General features: G+C 42.2%; 1 protein-coding gene across 8 annotated transcripts in view; it reads left to right on the forward strand.

Moving 5' to 3' along the window:
- The window catches only part of NUP153 (nucleoporin 153), a 78,295-nt gene that overhangs the window by 15,683 nt on the left and 42,232 nt on the right, over positions 1 to 20,380 (forward strand). For 6 of the 8 annotated variants that reach the window (XM_006165514.3, XM_014582959.2, XM_014582960.2 and 3 more), the window contains 4 exons: positions 12,057 to 12,282; positions 18,433 to 18,681; positions 18,845 to 18,984; positions 19,069 to 19,197. In XM_006165514.3, the coding sequence (XP_006165576.1) occupies positions 12,057 to 12,282; positions 18,433 to 18,681; positions 18,845 to 18,984; positions 19,069 to 19,197 (744 nt within the window). Of the gene's footprint in view, positions 1 to 163; positions 308 to 12,056; positions 12,283 to 18,432; positions 18,682 to 18,844; positions 18,985 to 19,068; positions 19,198 to 20,380 lie in introns of those variants that run through there. The other 2 variants (XM_006165516.2, XM_006165517.2) reach the window with 1 other exon arrangement.

The following is a 20,380-nucleotide window of genomic DNA, read 5'->3' on the forward strand; positions in this document are numbered from 1 at the left end:
CCCCCTCTCCTGCTGCCAGCGCGTCCCCTCGCTTCGCGTCTGCTCACGGCCTCGCGGTTCCTGGTGGGCCTGTACCCCGCAGAGTGGGCAGCGCGGGCGGACTTTTGGGCCGGGCCGAGCCGGGCGGGGGGGGCGTTAAGGCCGCCGCCTCCGCCACCCCCGCAGCCCCGGAGCGGGAAGCAGCGGAGGCTCCGCCATGGCCTCGGGAGCCGGAGGAATAGGAGGGGGCGGTGGCGGCAAGATCCGGACGCGACGTTGCCACCAGGGGCCAATTAAGCCTTACCAGCAGGGGCGACGACAGCACCAGGTACGGGACCCCGACGCCGCGGTGGCCTAGCGGGTTGGGGAGCTCGGCGGGAGGGAGCAGGCAGTGCAGAGGCCCGGCCCCCCACGTGGAGCGGACCGCAGGGCCTGCGGAAAGGCCGGAGTGCGGCGGCGGGAGCTGGGGCCGCCGGGGTGGCGACGGGAAGTGAGCCGAGACGGGCCCGGCCTGGCGGCGCGCACGTGTGATCCCGGCCGCCTCTCCTCCCCTCCGGGCCTGGGCTTTCCCGAGCCGGCGCAGGGCGGGAAAAGAAGTACCCGGCCCACGAGGCGCGCGTTTCTCCCTTTTGGCGGGGACTGGGAGTTCGAGGGTATTACGTCCTCTCGAGGGAGAAGGGAGATGTGGCCGAGGAGATTATGTGCCGGTGCCCCTGCGCTTGCTGTGCGTTTCTGGTGTTCCGAGTTTCAGTGTGAAGGGAGGGGGCTGCCTGGAGTCTACTGGCTCCGGGCACGTGGAGGGGGCGGTGTGCCGTGACTCGGAGGGTGGCAGAACTCAGTCTCACCCCACGAATTAGTTCTCCGTGTCCTTCTCCGATCTGACAGCATCGGCTTAGGTATTTTCCCCCCCTTAACCGGGTGATAGTTTCCGTGGCACTGGGGCATTTTGAAAGTCCCTCTCCACCCTTACGTCTTTTCTCCGCAGCGTGACTCTTCCCACTCCCCTTCTCTCTCCCCCTCCTTTATTTTGGAGGCTGGAATTGGCCCTCCTCCACTGTTGACCGGGACTCCAGCTCTGACCTCATACACCAAATATTTTAATATTATGGGGCGTATTCTAGAAGTTTAGGTACTTTTTGACACTCCAGGAATGTTCGTGGCTTACAGTTTAGCCACCACAGGCGTCCTTACATTCATAAGGACGAGTTTATCTTAATTGCAATGAAGTATTTGATTTTGAGAAAACTTTTTTTTTTTTGGCAGTGTTGCTTGTTAGGAAGATTGAAGAAGAAAATGTTCAAAGCCTGTTTTGATAAGGCCGCTTCTCAAACTTTTCAGGGAAACTGAAGTGGAAAGCGTGTGCCTTAAACTTGTTGAGAACAGAATAGGAAGGGGTCTGATAACTTGTTGCGTACTATTAAAGGTAGACTTACTCGTTTACCGTAGCACAGACTGCACACTTTTCGTGGCAGTGTTCAATTGCTCCATTTTCAGCAGATTGTTAAAGTAGATTCCAGAGAAACTTAAGAGTAAAAATTGTACTGAAAATGCGAGGTTAATTTCCTAGGAATGGTTAGAATGGTTGTAGCCGCTACAAGTTTTCTTTTAGGTATCCACAGGAAGTGCTTAGTTTTCTCATTTCTTTGTGAAGAACAGATATCTGCAGGCAGATTTAAGATTACAATTTAGATCACAAACCTGGTCATTTAACCTAATCCTCCTGTAGTATGGAAATTAGACATATGTGTTTTTCATTTTTCCTAGGAATTAATATCTTCGGGTTTTCTTAGATCTTCTTGTACTACATATAGAAAAAATTAAATGTTTTGAATACAAATTAGTGGATGGCTGGACATATTAGAAGGGAGCTAATGTATTTCAGGTGGCAAAAGTTATAATCACAGCTTATTTTTAAATGTACTAAGATAGAAATCTAATTTGGGGGAGGTGATGTCTTAACAACATAACACCTAAGGTCTAAGTTGTCTTAGAACTATCATTTCAGGCTGTGTAGATTTGCTTTAAGGTTTGCTCATTTGTCATTGTCCCCTATCTATAATCCTTCCAGCTTCTTGCTCTGGTCATTTAGTTAAAAAAGAAAATACATGCTTGCTTTTGAATAGGAGTGAGAGATGGTTAGGGTTTTGTTTAGGGTTTTCTTGGTTAACACTAAGTATTAATATTGGCAGAAACTACCATAGAAGGGCACTCAAGTATAGACAAAATAATGGTCTATTATTTACTGATTTTTTTTTTCTTTTAACGTTAAAATAGGACTTTCTTTAGGTTTTGCTGGAACGCGGTGGGCTTGTAGACTACCTGCTTGCTGTCTAATATCCTAGGCTGTCAACTGAATGTTCTGCAGCAGCTGCTGAGTCATCATGAATAGCAAGGAGCTTCATGACATGGCATGTTTTATACTAATGTTATTTGATTAAGTGTCCAAGGGTTTCTGGACAAAAATTGAAGCTTTTGGTTGTGTTGTAGCGGGTTGGAATAAGAATGAGAGGTCTGGCACTGTTAGTTAATGGATGTTTGCCAGTGCCTGTCAGGCCAACTAGCTAGTGTGTCATCCAGTACTGGGGACTTTGACATGTGTTCATTTGACTTACAATTTCCTGTCTTGACTTCTGGTTTAACTCTGCTGGGAAATGCCTAAAGGTTAGTATTTCTCTACTTTTAAGTTCTGGTCTTCAAAATGTCATCTCACTTGAAGCGTTAGAGACAGAGCTAACGTCTTACTCAGCTAACTGGAGGGTAATAACTCTCTAAGAACTGTAGAAGCTAACATGAATAGCCCTGACTGATCCTGCTTTCTCACCACCCCTGTACCATTTATTCCAGGTGTGCATTAGGAACTGGTGTCATTTTTCTAGTTGGGAATAAACAGGTCACTATAGAGAATATGGTTAGTTCTCATCACCTGTTCACTCCATTCCCTCTCCTTTCTGTGCAGATGGTCAGGCCCAGGAAGTCTGCTCTGTAGGGAGGTCAAGCTGCTTGTTTTTTCTTTAGAGCCCCAACAGAAAACTTGGGCCTATGGGAAACCACAAAACTTGCCTCTAGAAGAACCTGCTGACACCTCAAGAGGGAGGAACTACTTACTTTTGCCTGACATCAGAGGGGTTTTTTTTCTGGTTTAGAGCTAGGGGAATCTACCTTTTGTCCTCCTAGATACAGTTTGTATATTCCATGTCAGTTCCTGCATTTAGCTACTTTAAACAGAAGGGAGGAAGACCTCTTATTAACAGCTTAGATCAGGGATTGAGAAAGTGACTGGATAGTAAATTTTCAGACTTTGCTGTCCCTAACGCTTTGCTTTGTTTTTACAACTCTAACATATATGAAAATAGAAGGCATGAATGTAAGCAGGTGAAGGGAATTGAATAGAACTAAAGTCAAGAAAACTACTGGGAGTCTGGCAGGTGGCATGGTGGTTAAGGGCACTGGACTCCCACATGGCCGACAGTGCTTCAAGTCCCGGACCTGGCGCCTTGCTTGATTCTCACTTTTCCTTTCTCTCACTCTGTCCCTCTCTGGTCAAATTAAAATAAATAAAGGTAACTAAAATAATTCTTTTTTCTTTTTTCCCATTAGAAAACTGATGGGAAGAAGAGAGCTTGTATATGAAGGAGGGAGGAGGGATATGTAGGAATGATAAGGAGTTGGCTGTACCTGAACGATGTGTTTGCTTATTTATTTAGTGCAAAGGCTGACAGGGAAAAAGTATCTTTTTAAATCACAAATGAGTTCTGCATTAGGGTTGTGGAATACCCCTCTCTTTATTCCCCAGCCTTTTGTCACTAGTCCTTGAACTCAAGTTAAATATAGTTTGAAAAGTAATCTATTCACAGGGACTTGTACATTGATAGTCCTTGATAGGTGTTGAGTATTGAATTTACTTCTGGTCCTCGAATGAGATACTTAACTGTCAGATACTTAACTGTCGTAAATCTCAGTAGCATTTTGACCCTTCTGCCAAATGAGGAACCCGTAAATTGTGGAGGGAGAAAACCCGATGGATTTAACCAATCCAGGTTAAAAAATTCACTCCTTTAATCCTTGAATTTAACTTCATTATTTGTGAATATCTACTATGTAGATTTTGCTTTAGGGCCACAAAAGTCTTACTGATATTTTAATCCCTTTGTCTTTTTTTGCTGCTGTTGATTTTTCCTAAGTCCTTCAATAATTTTTTTCTTTTCTTTTTTTCTTTTCTTTTTTTTTTTTTTTTTTTTTTTTTTTTTGAGATTCACCTCTTATCACCCCTCGTGGGGGATAGCCACACCATAATTCCTTCTCCTCCATTCACCTCTTGGGATTTTGAGTACACATGCACACAGGCATGGCGTGAGTTTGAAGCCTCCGGGACCCGAGCTGTGGTCAACTAAGTGAGAGTTGCCATCTGTTGGCCCCAGTCCTTCCTTGTTTCTTTCTGCTTCCTCTCTACTGCTCTTCATTTAGTTGGTTTTGTGTTATTTATCTTTCCAGGGGGTAGCTCAATTTACATTGTTCACAAGTTGTTTTTGTTGTTGTTTTGTTTTGTTTTGTAGGGAAATGGGTATTACTGAGGCAAGAAAAAAAATGATACTCATTTAAAGTGAAGTTGTTACACTAAGTAAATGCATTGTTTTTGAGTTCTAGAATATTCTTTTAGGAACTGGCTCAGAATATTCCCATGTGGCGGTAAGATGTCAGTTGAACAGTGCAGCTGTACATACACCCAGCTCCTGCCCCAGCTGATCTGCACATTGTGCCGACCTGGTACCTCTGCTGTCACCTGCTGTCACGGAGATGTGGCGTGGAGCTGATAGAGGGATTATCATCCTGCCTGACAGATTGCCTTCATGTGGGGAGTACAAGCCCTTACTAAGGAGCGACTGTCCCAGACCTGGAGGGTCGGAACACTTCCATCAAGTTATAATGGTGGCAGTTAGACTTGGCGCTGAAGCTTCTGAAAATAGGGAGGAGCTGATTTGATAAAGTGGAACCTGAGTGTTCACTCCTTAGAGGACATTTACTCTGAGTAGTTCTACTTCCTGCTTAGGTTTTGATTTTTGATCATATTCTTGAGAACCATGCAGGAAGCTACCTTTGTTCTATTCCTGTAAAGACCTGAAGAACTCTTCTCTCAGACACTGCTGAAAAGATAGGTGGGTTATATTGGGTCACGTTAGGTAGTCAGGTGAGAGGAACCTTATCTTCCCTAAGAAAACCATTTCTTGTTTTATCTCCTTTCACTCTCAGTTGTCTGCTATTGGCCGAAGTCTATCTTTGGTTCCTCCAAACTCTTAAAGAATTGCTAGTCAGTGAGATACTTCCCCAGATCTGTTAGATGGGCAGGTCCTTGCCTTGTGTTGGTCTCCTACCCAGGGCTGTCCATAATCAGGAAGTATCTTTTCCCAAGTAGCTTTTTAAATATTCTAATGTCTGGGACCAGCAGGGGCTGTGGTGGTTAGGGTGCTGGTCCAGTTCAAGTCCTGGACCTGGAAGATTGCTTTCTCACTTTCCCTTTCACTCTCCCTCTCTTTGATCCAATTAAAAATGATAGTAATAATGAATGAAATGAAATGAATAATTCTTTTTAAAAATTCTAATGTATGGTAGTTATTTACTAAAAATAAGTACATATTCTGTATAAATCTTTAATGGTGGAAACAAAATAGATTCAGAGGTAGGCCCATGTTCACTTCTGGTTGATTTTCTTTTTGTTTGGAGAGGTTTTTGTTAATAGGGCACGTGCGCTCGCCAGAGAGACAGGGAGACAGAAAGCGAGAAATCATCCCCAGGGGGAATGGCCACGCCTCAATCCCTTCTCCTCCATTCTTCTCAGGATCTTGGGCACACACGCACATGCACCCGGCATAAGTTTAAGCCACCAGGTCTGGGACTTGAACCGCGATTGACTACGTGGGAGTCCCGCGACATAGCCATTACGGCAGCTGCTGATCCCAACTTCTGGTTGATTTTCGAAGTTGACATGATAAAGCAGAAGCTTAAAACACTATGATGCATTGAATAGATAATGAGATAATCAGCACAGAGGGTCACAAACTTAATTTGCATGCATGATATATATATATATATCTCAGTCACCTCCAGCACTTGTTAGAAGAAATAAATTTGCTTTCTAATGAGTTCATAAGTGAAACGAGTTTGGCTAGTTTGAGGACTGCACTTTAAAAACCACTCTTTTAAGGAAATATTACCCACATCCTTACAAATGTGCACAGGCAAGCACACAATTCAAGGGGAATTTTGAAAGATTTAAAGCTATTTTAAAGCTTATTAGGTTTTGCCCTTATTGATAAGGCTGTTAGGGTCAGCTCCATAGCTTAGTGGCCAAGGTAGCTGGGTCCTACATGGCCATCCACAGCTCAAGTCCCAGCCCTGGCAGCTTGAGAAATACACCAGGCTCATGTGTGCATGTCCCAAACAGGAGGGAGAAGTGGTGGGGAAGGCATTGTGGCAGGACGGGGCCCTGCCTCCTTTTCAGCTAGTGCACATACCCCCTCTGGCAGTTACAAAAAAAGAAACAAGAAGAATAAGGTTGCCAGAAGTTTGGGCAGCCTATGCCAAGGATATTCCTGTTGGGCCTTTGCACTTTTTGTACCCTCAGTGTCTACTTCTCTAGTGGAAATTTGCATGGCCTGTTTCTCAGTCTTTCAAGTCTTAGCTTATGTGCAAGATCTTCAGAAAGTTCACAGAAAACACATGTTAAGAAAAACTGCCTAGACTTCAGAATTTTTGCTCCAAAATAAACTTTTACTTCACTTCCATTTTCCATACACTTTTCGAAGTGTCCTCATATAATGGGATACCTATCCTGTCTTGCTTCCCTGCTTTGTTTTTGTCCATGGCTCTGAACCAGCACATTGTACGTTATGTGTTACGTATTATGCTCACTTGTCTCCCTAACTCAGAATAAGCACCAGGAGGGCAAGAACTTGTTCCCTGCTGTGTCCCAGCCTTAATGCCTGGCATGGAGCATGCGATCCAGGTATTGACTGAGTAAATCGAACGAAGGACAGCAGTGTCTGCCTTCACCTCTGAATTAGTAGAGTCTGAAATATTAACACGAGCAGTATAAAGCCCTTTTCTTGTTCGTGTTTTGCAGAGATAAAGGTTGAATAAAAGTTTTGGGTAGTATGGGTGCTTCCCCATGTGTTCCATTGTTGATAAAAAGGATGAATATGTTACGTAGACGGCTTCCAGTTAATTAGGGAAAAAATGAACAGTACTGCACTATAAAATAATAATAGTAATAAAAAGAATGTCTGCTTAGAGATCCACTTGATGGTGAAGGGAGTAAATAAGAGAGAGCAGGATGGCCAGAGGCTTTAACAGCAGGAAGCTGCCACCATTCCTGGGAAGACGTGATGCGAAAGGCAGGAGAGGAGCCACGACCAGAGCTGTCGTTTGGAGGTGGCACGTCTCAGCAAGGAGGGGATGACAGAAAGACCTCTCTCCTGCCCTTCCTGTAATGGTTAGCAGAGCCGGTGGTATAGTGCCCTTGTAAGGACTGCCTGTCAGAAATGTGCGGAGGGAAGGGCAGGAGGACACCAGCACAGCTTCACCCTGTGATTTTATGGATTTTATTCTTAAAACATGGCTTAATAAGAGGGAGTAGATTTAAAGAACAACGTTAAATGATAGTACAGCTACAACTCATGACTGAAGTTGGAAAATGATGGGAAAACAGTTCTGTGAGCTGCACTGTATTCAGCACAATCCAAAATGGTCACTGCAAGATTTGTTTTTGAAGTATGTTCATTATAATGTAGTTTTTAAAATGACTTATTATTATTTTTAAAATTTTGCTATATAGCACTTATGGTCACCAGAGGGAGAGAGAGAGAAAGTAAGAAAGCAAGCTGCCAGACCCTGGACTCGAACTGCGGTTAGCCACTTGAGAATAGAGCACCTCAACCTCCATGCCACCTGCTGGCTCCTCATTGCTTTCCAGACAACTGATAAGTAAGCCTTTTAAATATGCACCGTTTTATTCATCTGTTATAGAGGGACTTTTTCCTTAGAATGTCCCTTGATTCCTGAAATGTACCTGATTTCCTAGTCTAACTGTACAGGTGGTCCTCAAACTTTAGCACACATCAGCATCGCTTGCGAGTTCCTGCCGCGGAGTCTGCCCGTGAGTAGGTCTGGGATAGCACCTGAGCTGGTGCTGATAATGCTGCTCCAGGGACCACGCTTGGGAGCCACCAGTACAAGAAAGGACTGAACCTAGTCTCCATGCTGTCATTCACTGTGCCACCAGCAAGTCCTCCGTGGTACTGATTTTTTATGCTAAGCTGTTGTGGGCTAATACCAGATAAATTAAATTTTAGTTTAGAAAAGAGGGCTCAAGAGTTTTAGGGGGCCAGCAGATGGTATAGCAGTTACGTCCTTGGACTCCCACATGCTCAACCACGGTTCGAATCCTGAACCCGGTAGCTTGAAAATCACACCAGGTGCATGCTTGTGTACCCAGGACAAGGGATTGCAGTGTGGTCATCCCCCCCACCTCCCCGGGAAGGTGACGTCTCACTTTCCCTCTTACTGTCTCTGTCTGTATCTCTTTGGCAAGTGCACATGCCCCCTAAGGCAAACACCTCTTGAAGAGAAAGTTTATGTGCTTTAGTGAATGAACTTCAACTGTTCAGTCTTATTTTCTGTATTTTCTCTAAGACATGTAGTGCTGCTACATGAGTGACCCAGTTTGGTTAATTCTGCCATCAGTTTCAAGTTGCTCTTTATTGCCTGTTTAGGTGGGTAGGATCACAGGAATCTCTGTACTTTTAATAGCTTAGCACCTTAGACGAAGTCCACAAAAAGATTTTCTACACTACATTTTCAATATGATGCATCAGCTAACCTATCACTTCATATCCAGTATGTGTTTAATTAGTTTAAGTCTTTTTAAAATTTATTTATTTTTAGAATTATTTAACTATTTATTTATTTATTTATTTATTTATTTATTTTAATTTGACCAGAGAGGGACAGAGAAAGTGAGAAAGGAAGCTGCTAGGTCCGGGTCTCGAACTGCGGTCGGCCGTGTGGGAGTCCAGCGCCCTTAACCACCACATCACCTGCCAGCCCCTTTTTAAAGTCTATCTTAAACTGTATTATATTTTGTGAGCACTTTAAAGTCTTGAGAAATACGGGGATGATAAAAAGGTACTAGATTATAATTTTATACATATTAAGTCTCAGGTGTTAGGTACGTGATCTTTTTTTCCAAAGGAACTAAAGCTGTGCGACGGTAGCATAGACGGGGAGATGGCGAATGTTCCCGTGGGGGATCCTAGAACCGTGGCTTCGTGTGTTTGAGGGAGCACTTACCTTGGAGATGTGTTGAAAATTTCTGTTTGGAGAGTACGTGGAGAAATAGTTCCGTACTTCCCAGCGGTTCCCCACACCTTTTCAAACAATAAGGAAATTAATATTGAAGTGCCTACATCAGAGCCGTCTTCCGTCTTTTCTCTTTATAGGATTGTTAGGCCTCTATGTCTTGGGTTACCTTTCAGGGTACATTTAGATATTGTGCCTTGACTTTACTGTAGTTTTGTACTGGTTTTCTCTCTCCCGTGACTTTCTCTGAAACCCTGTTCTGCTTCAGAAGGAAATCGTTGGATCGGCCAGTGGATCGGAGGTTACGGTGGCTAGGTCCCACATGGCCAACGGTGTAGTTCGTATCCCAGGCCCAGTGGCGTCAGAAACACGCTGGATGTCTGTGCGCATGTGCCCAGAATTCCAAAAGAAGGGAGAAATGGAGGGAAAGACGTTACAGAGTGACTATTCCCCTTGGAGTAGTCTTTCTGGCTTTCTTGTTTTTCCTCTTTCTCTCTCAGTGTCTGACATGTGCCCTCTGGCAAATCAAAAAAAAAAAAGAAATTGTTGCCTTGCTCCAGTTTGTTTTTCCTAGCTGTTAAAATGCTCGAGTGATGAAATGATCTGCGTGTGTTATATACCTTGTGACCTGCGGAGTACTGAACCGTTTCGTTGGGTTTTCGCTGTGATTCCTATCAGGTAATAGCAGGATGGGATGTTCTTACATGTCCTAGAGCGAATCAGAGTACAGGGAGGTACTCACTTTTAATCCAGGGTCCTAGCAGCTCCAGAGGCCATGCTTTGATGCTCGTCTAGATTTGACATAGTAGTTGTGTGTGTGTGTGTGTTTGTTCTGTGCTGTGTTTTGCTTTTTAGAGATTTTTGTTACAGGGCATGTGTGCTCTCCAGCAAGGCAGAGAGAGACAGGGAGACTAAGAGATGGCAAGAAGTCACCCCCCGGGGGGGACGGCCATGTCGCAATTCTTTCTCTTTCATTCTCCTCTCCTCTCAGGATCTTGAGCATGCATACACACGTGTCTGGCTTAAATTTTAGAGATTTTTGCTATAGGGCGTGTGTGCTCAACAGAGAGACAGAAGGTAAGAAGTCACCCCCCAGGGCATATGGCCGTGCCACAGTCCCTTCTCCATTCTCCTCTCGGGATTTTGGGCACATGCACATACACACCCAGAGTGAGTTTTAAGTTGCAGGGTCTGGGTCTCAAACCACAGTTAACTCCGTGGGAGTCCAGTGACGTAACCATTAAGCCATCTGCTGGTCTGTCTTGAGTTTTATACCTCTGGGTCTGGGACTTGAGACGCGGTCGACTACATGGAAGTCCAGCAATGTAACTATTACACCATTTACTGGTCCCTATTTTGTTTTGTTTTAATGCTAGATGGTGCAGTGTGCTCAGAGAGAGAGAGTGAGTGAGTGAGCATTCCCTGCTGGGGCTTGGTCACACTACAATCCCTTTTTTTCTCTAGTTCCCATCCTGTCAGAATCCTAGGCATGTACACAGGGCAGCATGTTTTCTGGGCTGACAGGGCCAGGACTCACATCCTGGTCACTTCTATGGAACCTGGCTTCCTTTGAGTGGTGCCTAACTACTGCACTACAGGGCTGGCCCAGTTGTCGTCTTCGTACCTTGGATAAGGTACATTATTTCACTGTCTCTTTATCCATAAAATGGGAATATTTCAACTCTATAAAGTTACTGTGAGAATTAAGTAATATATATATTTATAAATTTATTAGAACAGTGCCTGGCACATAGCAAAGCTGCAATAGGTATTAAAATGATCTTGATAATTATAATACCACATTACTTTTCTTTTCTCCCTTTAAAAGTTACCACGAGAGCTGGCCCTGTAGAGCAGTGGCTCAGCACTGTGCATTAGGAGCCGTATCTCACATGGGTGATTGTGTTTCAAGCCCCAGCCTCAGGAGCTCAAAAAATAGGCTGGGAGCACATGTACATGCATGTGCCCCCAAATCCTGACGGGACGGAAAGATGGAAGAAAAAGAATTCAGTGTGGCCACGCTGCATTGTGTATGTGTGTGTGGGGGGGTTGCTTTTTAAGAACTCATATTTCTATTTGTTTTTCTTTCTTGAAGAATATACAATAAAATAATTGCTCGAGAAAGCTGTTGAAGGTGTTGAATTGCTTATGTTGTTTCTTTCCGTTTTTTTAATTTGTTTGTTTTGGTTTGCTATAAGGTGCTTGTGTCCACTAGGGAAAGGCAATGAGAAATCACCCTCTAAATGGGATGGCCACACCATACTCACGTCTCCATTTTCCTCGGAATTTTGTTTACACGTGCACATGCACCTATGTGTTTTTCAAGCCACCAGGTCGGGCACTCAGACCACACAGTTGACCATGTGGGACCCAGCCACCTTAACCTCCATGCCACCGCTGGCCCCTATATCATCTCTTACATATGCTGAGATAGTAAATGAGATTAAAATATTTACTGCATATTTTATTACTTAATCTAAATTAGATATTGTTTATTTGAGGCCTATTCTTTTTTTTAAAAAAAAACGATTAGAGTGATGCAGCCATTTGGGACATTTATTGGCTTATGCTGTTTATACCATGTGTAAGATACCATTACATTAACAATAACTTTAATTGAATCTTAGCCAGCGTTGTCGGAAACAGTTGTGTGCTGTTTGGCATGGCTTTCTGTAAGTAGGTACTTACTTTCTAAAATCGTCTTCTGTGCTCCCTCCTCCCCACAGGGTATTCTTAGCAGGGTTACAGAATCTGTTAAGAATATTGTGCCAGGGTGGCTCCAGAGATACTTCAACAAGAGCGAAGATGTATGCAGCTGCTCAGCAGACACAGGCCAGGTACCACCCTGGCCAGAAAGTCAAGAAGATGACCAGCTGATGTTTGCTGATGAGGAGAGCACCAGTATCAATGACGGGAGAATCACTCCTGAGCCAGCAGCCAGTAATGCGGAAGGTGAGTAGAACGCAACGCGGGTATTTAGTTATGAATAGTAGGTTTTCCTCCCTCACCTTTAGACAATTTTATGCTACCTGGCTATGATAAATTTCATCAGGCAGTAAGTACATCACCACGTAGGAGGAAGGTTAGTGATGATCAGGTTCAAATTTGGTATCTTTATCAGCTTTTTATTAAGGAAGGCTGATATATCTACTAAGAGTACAAGTTCTGTTGTTACTTTGGGTTTGAATTACTTTTTATTAAGAATTATTTATTTTATATGGTTTATTATTATTTGGTTTTTAATTTGATCAGAAAGGGACAGAGAGAGAGAAAAAGGGAAAGTGAGAAAGCAAGCCACCAGGTCTGGGACATGAACTGTGGTCGGCCATGTGGCAGTCCAGGGCCTTAACCACCATGCCACCTGCCAGACCCTTGGGTTTGAATTTTCATACCACCAAGATTAGTTCTGTGACTGTGGGCAAAATAATCTTAAGAACTCATATTTCTATTTGTTTTTCTTTCTTAAAGAATATACAATAAAGTAATTGCTTGAGAAAGCTGTTGAAGGTATTGATTGCTTATGTTGTTTCTTCCTCTGGTATTTTTTTTTTTTTGGTTTGCTATAAGGTGCTTGCACCTACTAGGGAGAGACAGATGAAGTGGGGTGACTACACCATACTTCTCCATTCTCCTTGGGATTGGGTAGTCAGAAAAGTCATGACACACCTCCGTGTAGAAAAATGCATGACTTCTCAAACCACCCAATATTTTCTTTATACATTCATTCATAAGTTATTGCAAAAGGAGTCATTGAAGACCTTAGAGTAGGTCTTGGCGCTGAAGGAGCCAGTCTAAGTGCTAAAATCTGTTGCAGTGGAACTGCTGTAGTATAAATGCTAAAATCTGTTGCAGTGGAGCCGTAATAGCATGATAGCGCCTCCCACAGCACATGCACTGGTGTGTAACCTAACTATATTGAGCTCCTGTCCACTCTGGAGGAAGGTCAGCTTTGTCATTTCATTCATCTTACGGTTAAAGTGACCCTGCATTTTACTTTATTTATTTGAAAATTGTTTTCCTCACTCATGATAGAGTATGTGGGATCTGGCTTCCCTTGAGCAGCCCATTACTGCAGTGCTACGAAAGCAGCCCGGCCCTACATTTTGAAAGCCGAAGGTTTTTGGATCTAGTTTACAGCATTTTGGTGGGTTTTTAAAAGTATTAAATAGATTGAGTGTAACTCATGAATATTGCACAGTTAGAAATACTACTTTGTCATTTCACTTTATATATATGTTTTTATAGCTTTACTGAGCTATACTTCACATGTCATAAAACTACTCACGTAAAGTCTGCAGTTGACTAATTTGTAGTATATTCAGAGTTCCTCAGTTGCCACCACCAGTGAATTTAGAACATTTTGTCACCCTCAGAGAAACCCCATACCCATTAGGAGTCACCCCCCCAACCTCTCCCCAACCCCCTGGTTAGCAGTAATAAGAGGGAGTAGAATCCTATATCGTGGTGTTTTTCTGACTTCTTAGCACAGTGCTTTTTAGATTCATCCATACCATATGAGAATTTAGTTTATTTTTATGGTGTGGATAAACTACATTTTACTTAAACATTCATCAGTTACTAGACATTGGAATTGTTTTTACTTTTTGGATATTATGAATAATGCTGCTACGAATGTTGGTATGCAAGTGTTTATGTGTAGTAAAATTGCTGGGTCATATACTAATTCTGCATTTAATATTTTGAGGACCTATCAAACTGTTTCCACATGGCTCTACCATCCTAGCTTCCCACCAGCAGTATATGAAGGATTTAATTTCTTACCAGTACTGATTTTCAGTTTATTTCGATTAAATAATGGCTATTCTAGCTGGTATGAAATGGTATCTCATTGCGGGTTTGATTTGCGTTTACCTGATGACTGATGATGATCTACATCTTTTAATGTGCCTAGTGGCCATGTGTGTATCTGCAAAGAAATGGCTATTTGGGTACCCTTCATCTAGTCCTCCAACCTGCTGGATCTTGGGCACTTGAGCACATACCTGGTCTCAGACTGACCAGGCCAGGGATTTGAACTGTGGTTGCCATGTGGGATCCTACTTCTCTTGATGATACACTCGTCACTGCACCACAGAGCCAGCCCACAACATTTTGTCTATGTTAAGTCTTGTCTTGAAGAAATACTTGATGTGGATGTAGGACCTATTAATTTTCTTGTACTTAGTAACATGTTTTCCTGCCTCATTTGCTTACTCTACAAAAACAGTGATAGTGAAGTGGGCTTAAAAGAATATTCTTATTTTGGAGAGATGGACAATCTGAATTTTCTTATGAATATTCAGTTGGGCATAGTCTTTGAGTGGTCACTTGTTTTCATTAGAATAGGTCAAGTTTTAATCTGTATATTAGCCAGGATTTCTTTTAAATATGTTACCAACAACTGATGTTGGCACTTCTATTTGGTAGATCTCTAAGCTGACAGATTCTGTCGTTTAAATGGGACCACCACTTTTCTGCTTCTGCTGGTTAGAGACTTCTAGCATGCATTAGCTCATCATACGTACTGTTACCAAAATGGTCTTTTCCATTCTATTGAGCCGATTTTTTTTTTTTTTTTTTTTTTTTTTTAAGGAGCCGATTTTTTTTTTTTTTTTTTTTTTTTTGGAGAGGTTCTTGCTATAGGGTGTGCGTGCTTGCCAGAAAGACAGACACAGAAAGTGAGAAATCACCGCCCCCCCCAGGTGGGATGGCCACGCCGCAGTCCCTTCTCCTCCATCTTCCTCTTGGGGTCTTGGGCATGCGCGCACACACATCCGGCATGAGTTTAAGCCCCCGGGTCCGGGCCTCAAACCGTGGTCGATGACATGGGAGTCCAGCAACATAGCCATTATGCCCACTGCTGGTCCAATGAGCAGAATTGTAAGGATTAACTAATTTGAATATTTTATGTGTTGGATACATGGAGAGTTTTTCATTCTCCATATATAAAGTTCCCTTTTTGTTTGTATTTTCGTGGAAACAGTGAAATTAATTTCATTGGTTTGCCAAGGTCTATTCACATTTTATTCATTGCTTTATTAAATCCATTAGGTGACTTATCTGTTGTTCCTGTGTTAAGCATATTAGTGAATAACTTTGAACTTTCAGTTATTACAGAAAATTTCTGTTTACAGCAGTGAAGAGCTGTACATTGAGCTCCCAGGCACCCATCACCCAGCTCAGCCATGGCAACCTGTGGCTGCTCTCACTCTCTCTGTTCTTGCACCTGCTTGCCTATCTTCCCACCCAACTCTCCTGATTGTTCAGAAGCCATTGTGGGCAGCTTTTTGATAACTACTAAAAAAAATTTGATGGCTCTCCACCCCCTTCTTGCCATAAATATGAACTTTGCTTCTATCTTAAACATTTGAGTCCCAGATAATTCTGTAATCTGCCTCTATCATTCTCAAAATGTTGTTTAATACCCGCAGACATATTGTGTGTGTCTTAAAGTAGCACAGATAAATCCCAAATAAGATGAATAAAAGTCTTACTAGATATAATGAAGAAATTTGCTTACTCTGAAATACTACACTTAAATTTTACAGGTGCATTTTCAAAAGACTTAGATACATCTACTACTGAAGTAGTGTCAAATTATAGAAAGCTAAAAATAATTTTGATATGACAGTCCTCAGTGTTGCTCACTAAATATTAATTACACAAATATAACTTTTATATTAATAGTAACAGTGGGGCTGGGAGAGGATTGTGCATTTCTCAAGAAGCACACTGCAGGAACAACAGAATTTGTGGCCCATTTCAAGTCTGTTGCCTGCAGCTTTCTGCCCACTTGCCTCTAGCGTCGATGGCTTTAATGACAGTGAGCCACTGGGTTTTCAGATGTCTTCTATTAGATAGTGGGGTAGACCAATGAGGAAAACCTCAAATAATGTATCTGTTAAATTGAATCAGCGGATTGACGCTGTGAGCTACTTTGCCTGATTGTTACCTGGGCAAACAGAACAGTTATGGTGGTAACCTCAAAGAACATTGATCACAGATCAGCATAAAACATATATCAATGGAAGGGTTTGACATATTGCAATAACTTTGAAAGTGTGACACTGATGTTAAGTCAGCACAGGCTTTTGGAGAAATGGTAACAAGAGACTTGCTTAATGGCAGGGTATTCATAAGAAGAGAAAAAGGAAAGGACTGTCTGCAAGGTGCGATAGAGTGGTGCAGGAGAACCGGGATGCCTGTGTGTGGCGACAGTGGTGTCTCAACCAGTGGGTAAAGCGTGGCTTATTTAAAGGACTAGTGTGAGACTAAAACAGGACATGATTTGAAAAACAGGCTGAATTACTCCTTCACTGTTGTATCATAACTAATTTTAGATGGAGTAAAGATGAAATGTTATGTTGAAATAAGACCAGCAGTGCCATGTTTTTTTAAAAAAAATGGATAAAAGTTATTTTTTATGTCTTGGATTGGTAAAAGACTATAAATGAAGTCCAAGTTATTTTATGTATTACATAAGATACTAACCCCAAAAGATGAATGGGATTTACCAAAAATAGTAGTATTTCAACAGTCATCACACATTGAGCTTAGTGATCCCAAAAAATTAAATCTTTTTTTCTTTTCTTTCCTTTTTTTTTTTTTTTTTGCTGTGTAGCACGTATACTCACCAGGGAGAGTGTGAGTGAGATAGAGAAAGTGAGAAATCACTCCCTGGGTGATGGCCACACTGCAGTCTCTTCTACATTCTCCTTTATGGATTTTGGGTTCACATGCACACGCACCCAGTGTGATTTTCAGAATTGCCAGATCTGGGACTCAGTCTGTGGAGTTAGCCATGTGTGGGACCCGGCACCTTAACCACCACACCATTTGCTGGCCCCAGTTCTTATGAATCATATTTGTAAGGCCAAATGGACAAGCAGTTAACAGAAGAAGGAATGTAAGTGGCCAACAAATGCAAGAAAAGATGCTCAAAAGTCCTCTTATTTAAATAAATGCAAATAAAATAATGATGCCATTTGACATTAGATTGGCAGAAATCAGATAAGGTTAATAACCAGTGTTAGCGACTATGGGAAATGTACATTGCCGTTTGCTATTTGTGGGATACGGTTTGTTTGGAAACCCTTTGAACCAGTTTAATATCTGTGATAAGCATGTGGTCTGACCCTGTGCCATATGGTAAAACAGTTTCACATGTATTGTTTTTACTCCCATACATGCGCAGAATTCCTAGGACCGCTTAGGATAATTTCTCACTGATAGTTGTTTAATATTCCTCTTCATGATTCTCATACATATTGAAAGAATCATGGTTTTATCCAAAAGAATGTTGTCAATGTTAAAAGTATACAGATATGAGCACATGTGTATCTGATAGAGTATTAGGAAAATAATGAAGCAGACAGTTACAGTAAATCAGTATGACGGTGTGATAGAATGCAATATAGAAACCGTATCAGTAAATGAAAACACAAGTCACAGAATAGGATGCATAGCATGTTTAGGGAAAGTGTATATTTGTATATGCAAATAAAAACCTGAGTGTATATATAGGTTTATTAGCGGTAATTTCTGGAGGGATAGGCTTATGCTTACTGTCTTATCTGGCTTCAGTGATTTTATTTTTATGAGCAGGTTTCATACCTATTCAAGGAAAAACAAAAATCACGCACTTAAAGAGATTGTATGTGGTCACCAAACTATACTTGTTGTCAAATTAAGTAAATTAATTTCAGTTGGTTGGAACCTCGGTTGGCTAAAGGAATATCTTGGGTGCAGGTGGTGATACAGCACAAGCACACTGCAGCTGCGTGAGCAAGCCCCGGCACCGGGTTCTCGTCCCGGACCCTTCCAGAGTGCACCAGGTGCCGGTATGTGCCATCTGGGCAGGCTGAGGCTGAGGTGGCTGTCACAGAGACCTGCTGGGGCTGCCTGCCTCTGCCTGCCTCGCTAATGGAAGAAATAAATAAATTAAAAGAAAGATGATCATAACTTGGGCTTTTCATTGGCGGTTTCTGTGATTTGAATTGAACCTACATTATATAGTGTGTTTTCTTAAAGACCATTTTATTGTGGCAGTGGATTGCTTTTTTCTAAACTGTATATTCATAATATTACGGCTTTTCTTTTAAGAACCTTCAACAACTAGTACTGCTTCGCATTACCCAGACGTGTTGACACGGCCGTCTCTTCATCGGAGCCACCTGAACTTCTCCGTGTTAGAATCCCCTGCGTTGCACTGTCAGCCGTCCACATCCTCAGCTTTCCCAGTCGGCAGTTCTGGGTTTTCCCTCGTAAAGGAAATTAAAGATTCTACCTCTCAGCATGATGATGATAACATCTCAACTACCAGTGGTTTTTCTTCAAGAGCTTCTGATAAAGGTATTTTTCACATTTGGTAATTAATAATTGTGAAAGTAAAATTAAATTTCATGGGACGATTATTTTTGCTGACTTAGTCGTCATTTTAATGTTCTTTTTTAAAAAATCTAGGGTCTTGTAATTGGAGCCATTACTATGAGCCATTACTATGTTTTTGTTTCAGATATAGCTGTTTCAAAGAATACTTCGTTGCCACCTCTGTGGTCCCCGGAGGCTGAGCGTCCTCACTCACTCTCACAGCACACTGCCACCAGCTCAAAAAAACCAGCCTTCAACTTGTCTGCTTTTGGAACACTTTCCCCTGTGAGTACTGACTGGATTGGATTTAATCACATTAGTTTTGAGTGTTTACTAATGCTTATAATTTATCATTGTGTTTCTGTGCAGTCACTTGGGAATTCCTCAATCCTCAAAACAAGTCAGCTTGGAGATTCTCCTTTTTATCCTGGAAAAACAACATATGGTGGGGCAGCAGCTGCTGTGAGACAGTCTAAACTACGGAACACGCCGTATCAGGTTGGCTTGGATGAGGGCTGATAACCTTTTTTTCTCCTTTAAACTATTGGCACACACCTATTTCCTCCCCTCCCCCCCCAAAAAAAAAGTTTTCATTTACTCAATCTTTGGTAAAATAGTAGACATGTAGATTACATTTTTTAATTTAGGGCATCTGAACATTATTTTAGGCCTAAGTGAGTGTTTTGTGTAGATTTGTGTGTGTGTTTCTTAGAAGTTTGATAATTAATTCCTTCTCCACAGTAGGCATAAATTACACCTAATAAAATTTACCCTTACCAGAGTATTTGAATTTTAATAAAACATAGTTTGTTACTGTTTTTGCAGTCAAAATATTGAGCACACATTTCTGTTACCCTGCAACATTACCTTCTGCATCTCTGTAATCAGTCAGCCCTTCGTTCCACTACCACCCACTGGCAGCCACTTAATTGTTTTCCTTCCCTGTAGTTTTGGATTTTCCAGAATGTCATGTAAACTTATTCATAGAATATATAGTCTTTTTTCTCTTTTTTAAGAGATTTTTTTTTTTCTGCTATAGGGTGTGTTCACTCGCTAGAGAGACAGAGACGGAAAGTGAGAAATCACCCCTCGGGGGGGATGGCTATGCCGCAATCCGTTCTCTCCATTCTCCTCTTGGGATCCTAGGCATGCACACACATGCACCCTGCATGGGTTTTAAGTCGTCAGATCGGGACTCAAACCCAGTCGACTATGTGGGTGTCCACTGATGTAATCTTTACGCCATTCACTGGTTCTTTTATTTTATTTTGTTTTTAAGAGATATTTTTTTGTTATAGGGTGCATGCACTTGCTGGATAGACAGAGGGAGAGTCAGAGATAGAAAGCGAGAAATGATGCCCTAGGGGGGATGGCCACTCCACAGTCCTTTCTTCTCCATTCTCCTCTCAGGATTTTGGACACTCACGCTCCCAGTATTTTTCAGTTGCTGGTTCTGGGACTCGAACCATGGTTGACTATGACATGATTACTCTAGTGACATAACCATTACACTATCTGTGGTTCCAGAGTGTGGAGTCTTTTTTTTGTTTGTTTGTTTGTTTTTTGAGAGATTTTCACTGTAGGGCGCGTGCGCTCGCCAGACAGACAGAGAGCGACATAGAGACAGAAAGCGAGAAATCACCCCCCAGGGGGGATGGTCATGCCGCAATCCTTTCTCCTC

This window comes from Tupaia chinensis, unplaced genomic scaffold (genome assembly GCF_000334495.1).
Source record: "Tupaia chinensis unplaced genomic scaffold, TupChi_1.0 Scaffold143936_1, whole genome shotgun sequence".
Lineage (NCBI taxonomy): Eukaryota > Metazoa > Chordata > Mammalia > Scandentia > Tupaiidae > Tupaia > Tupaia belangeri.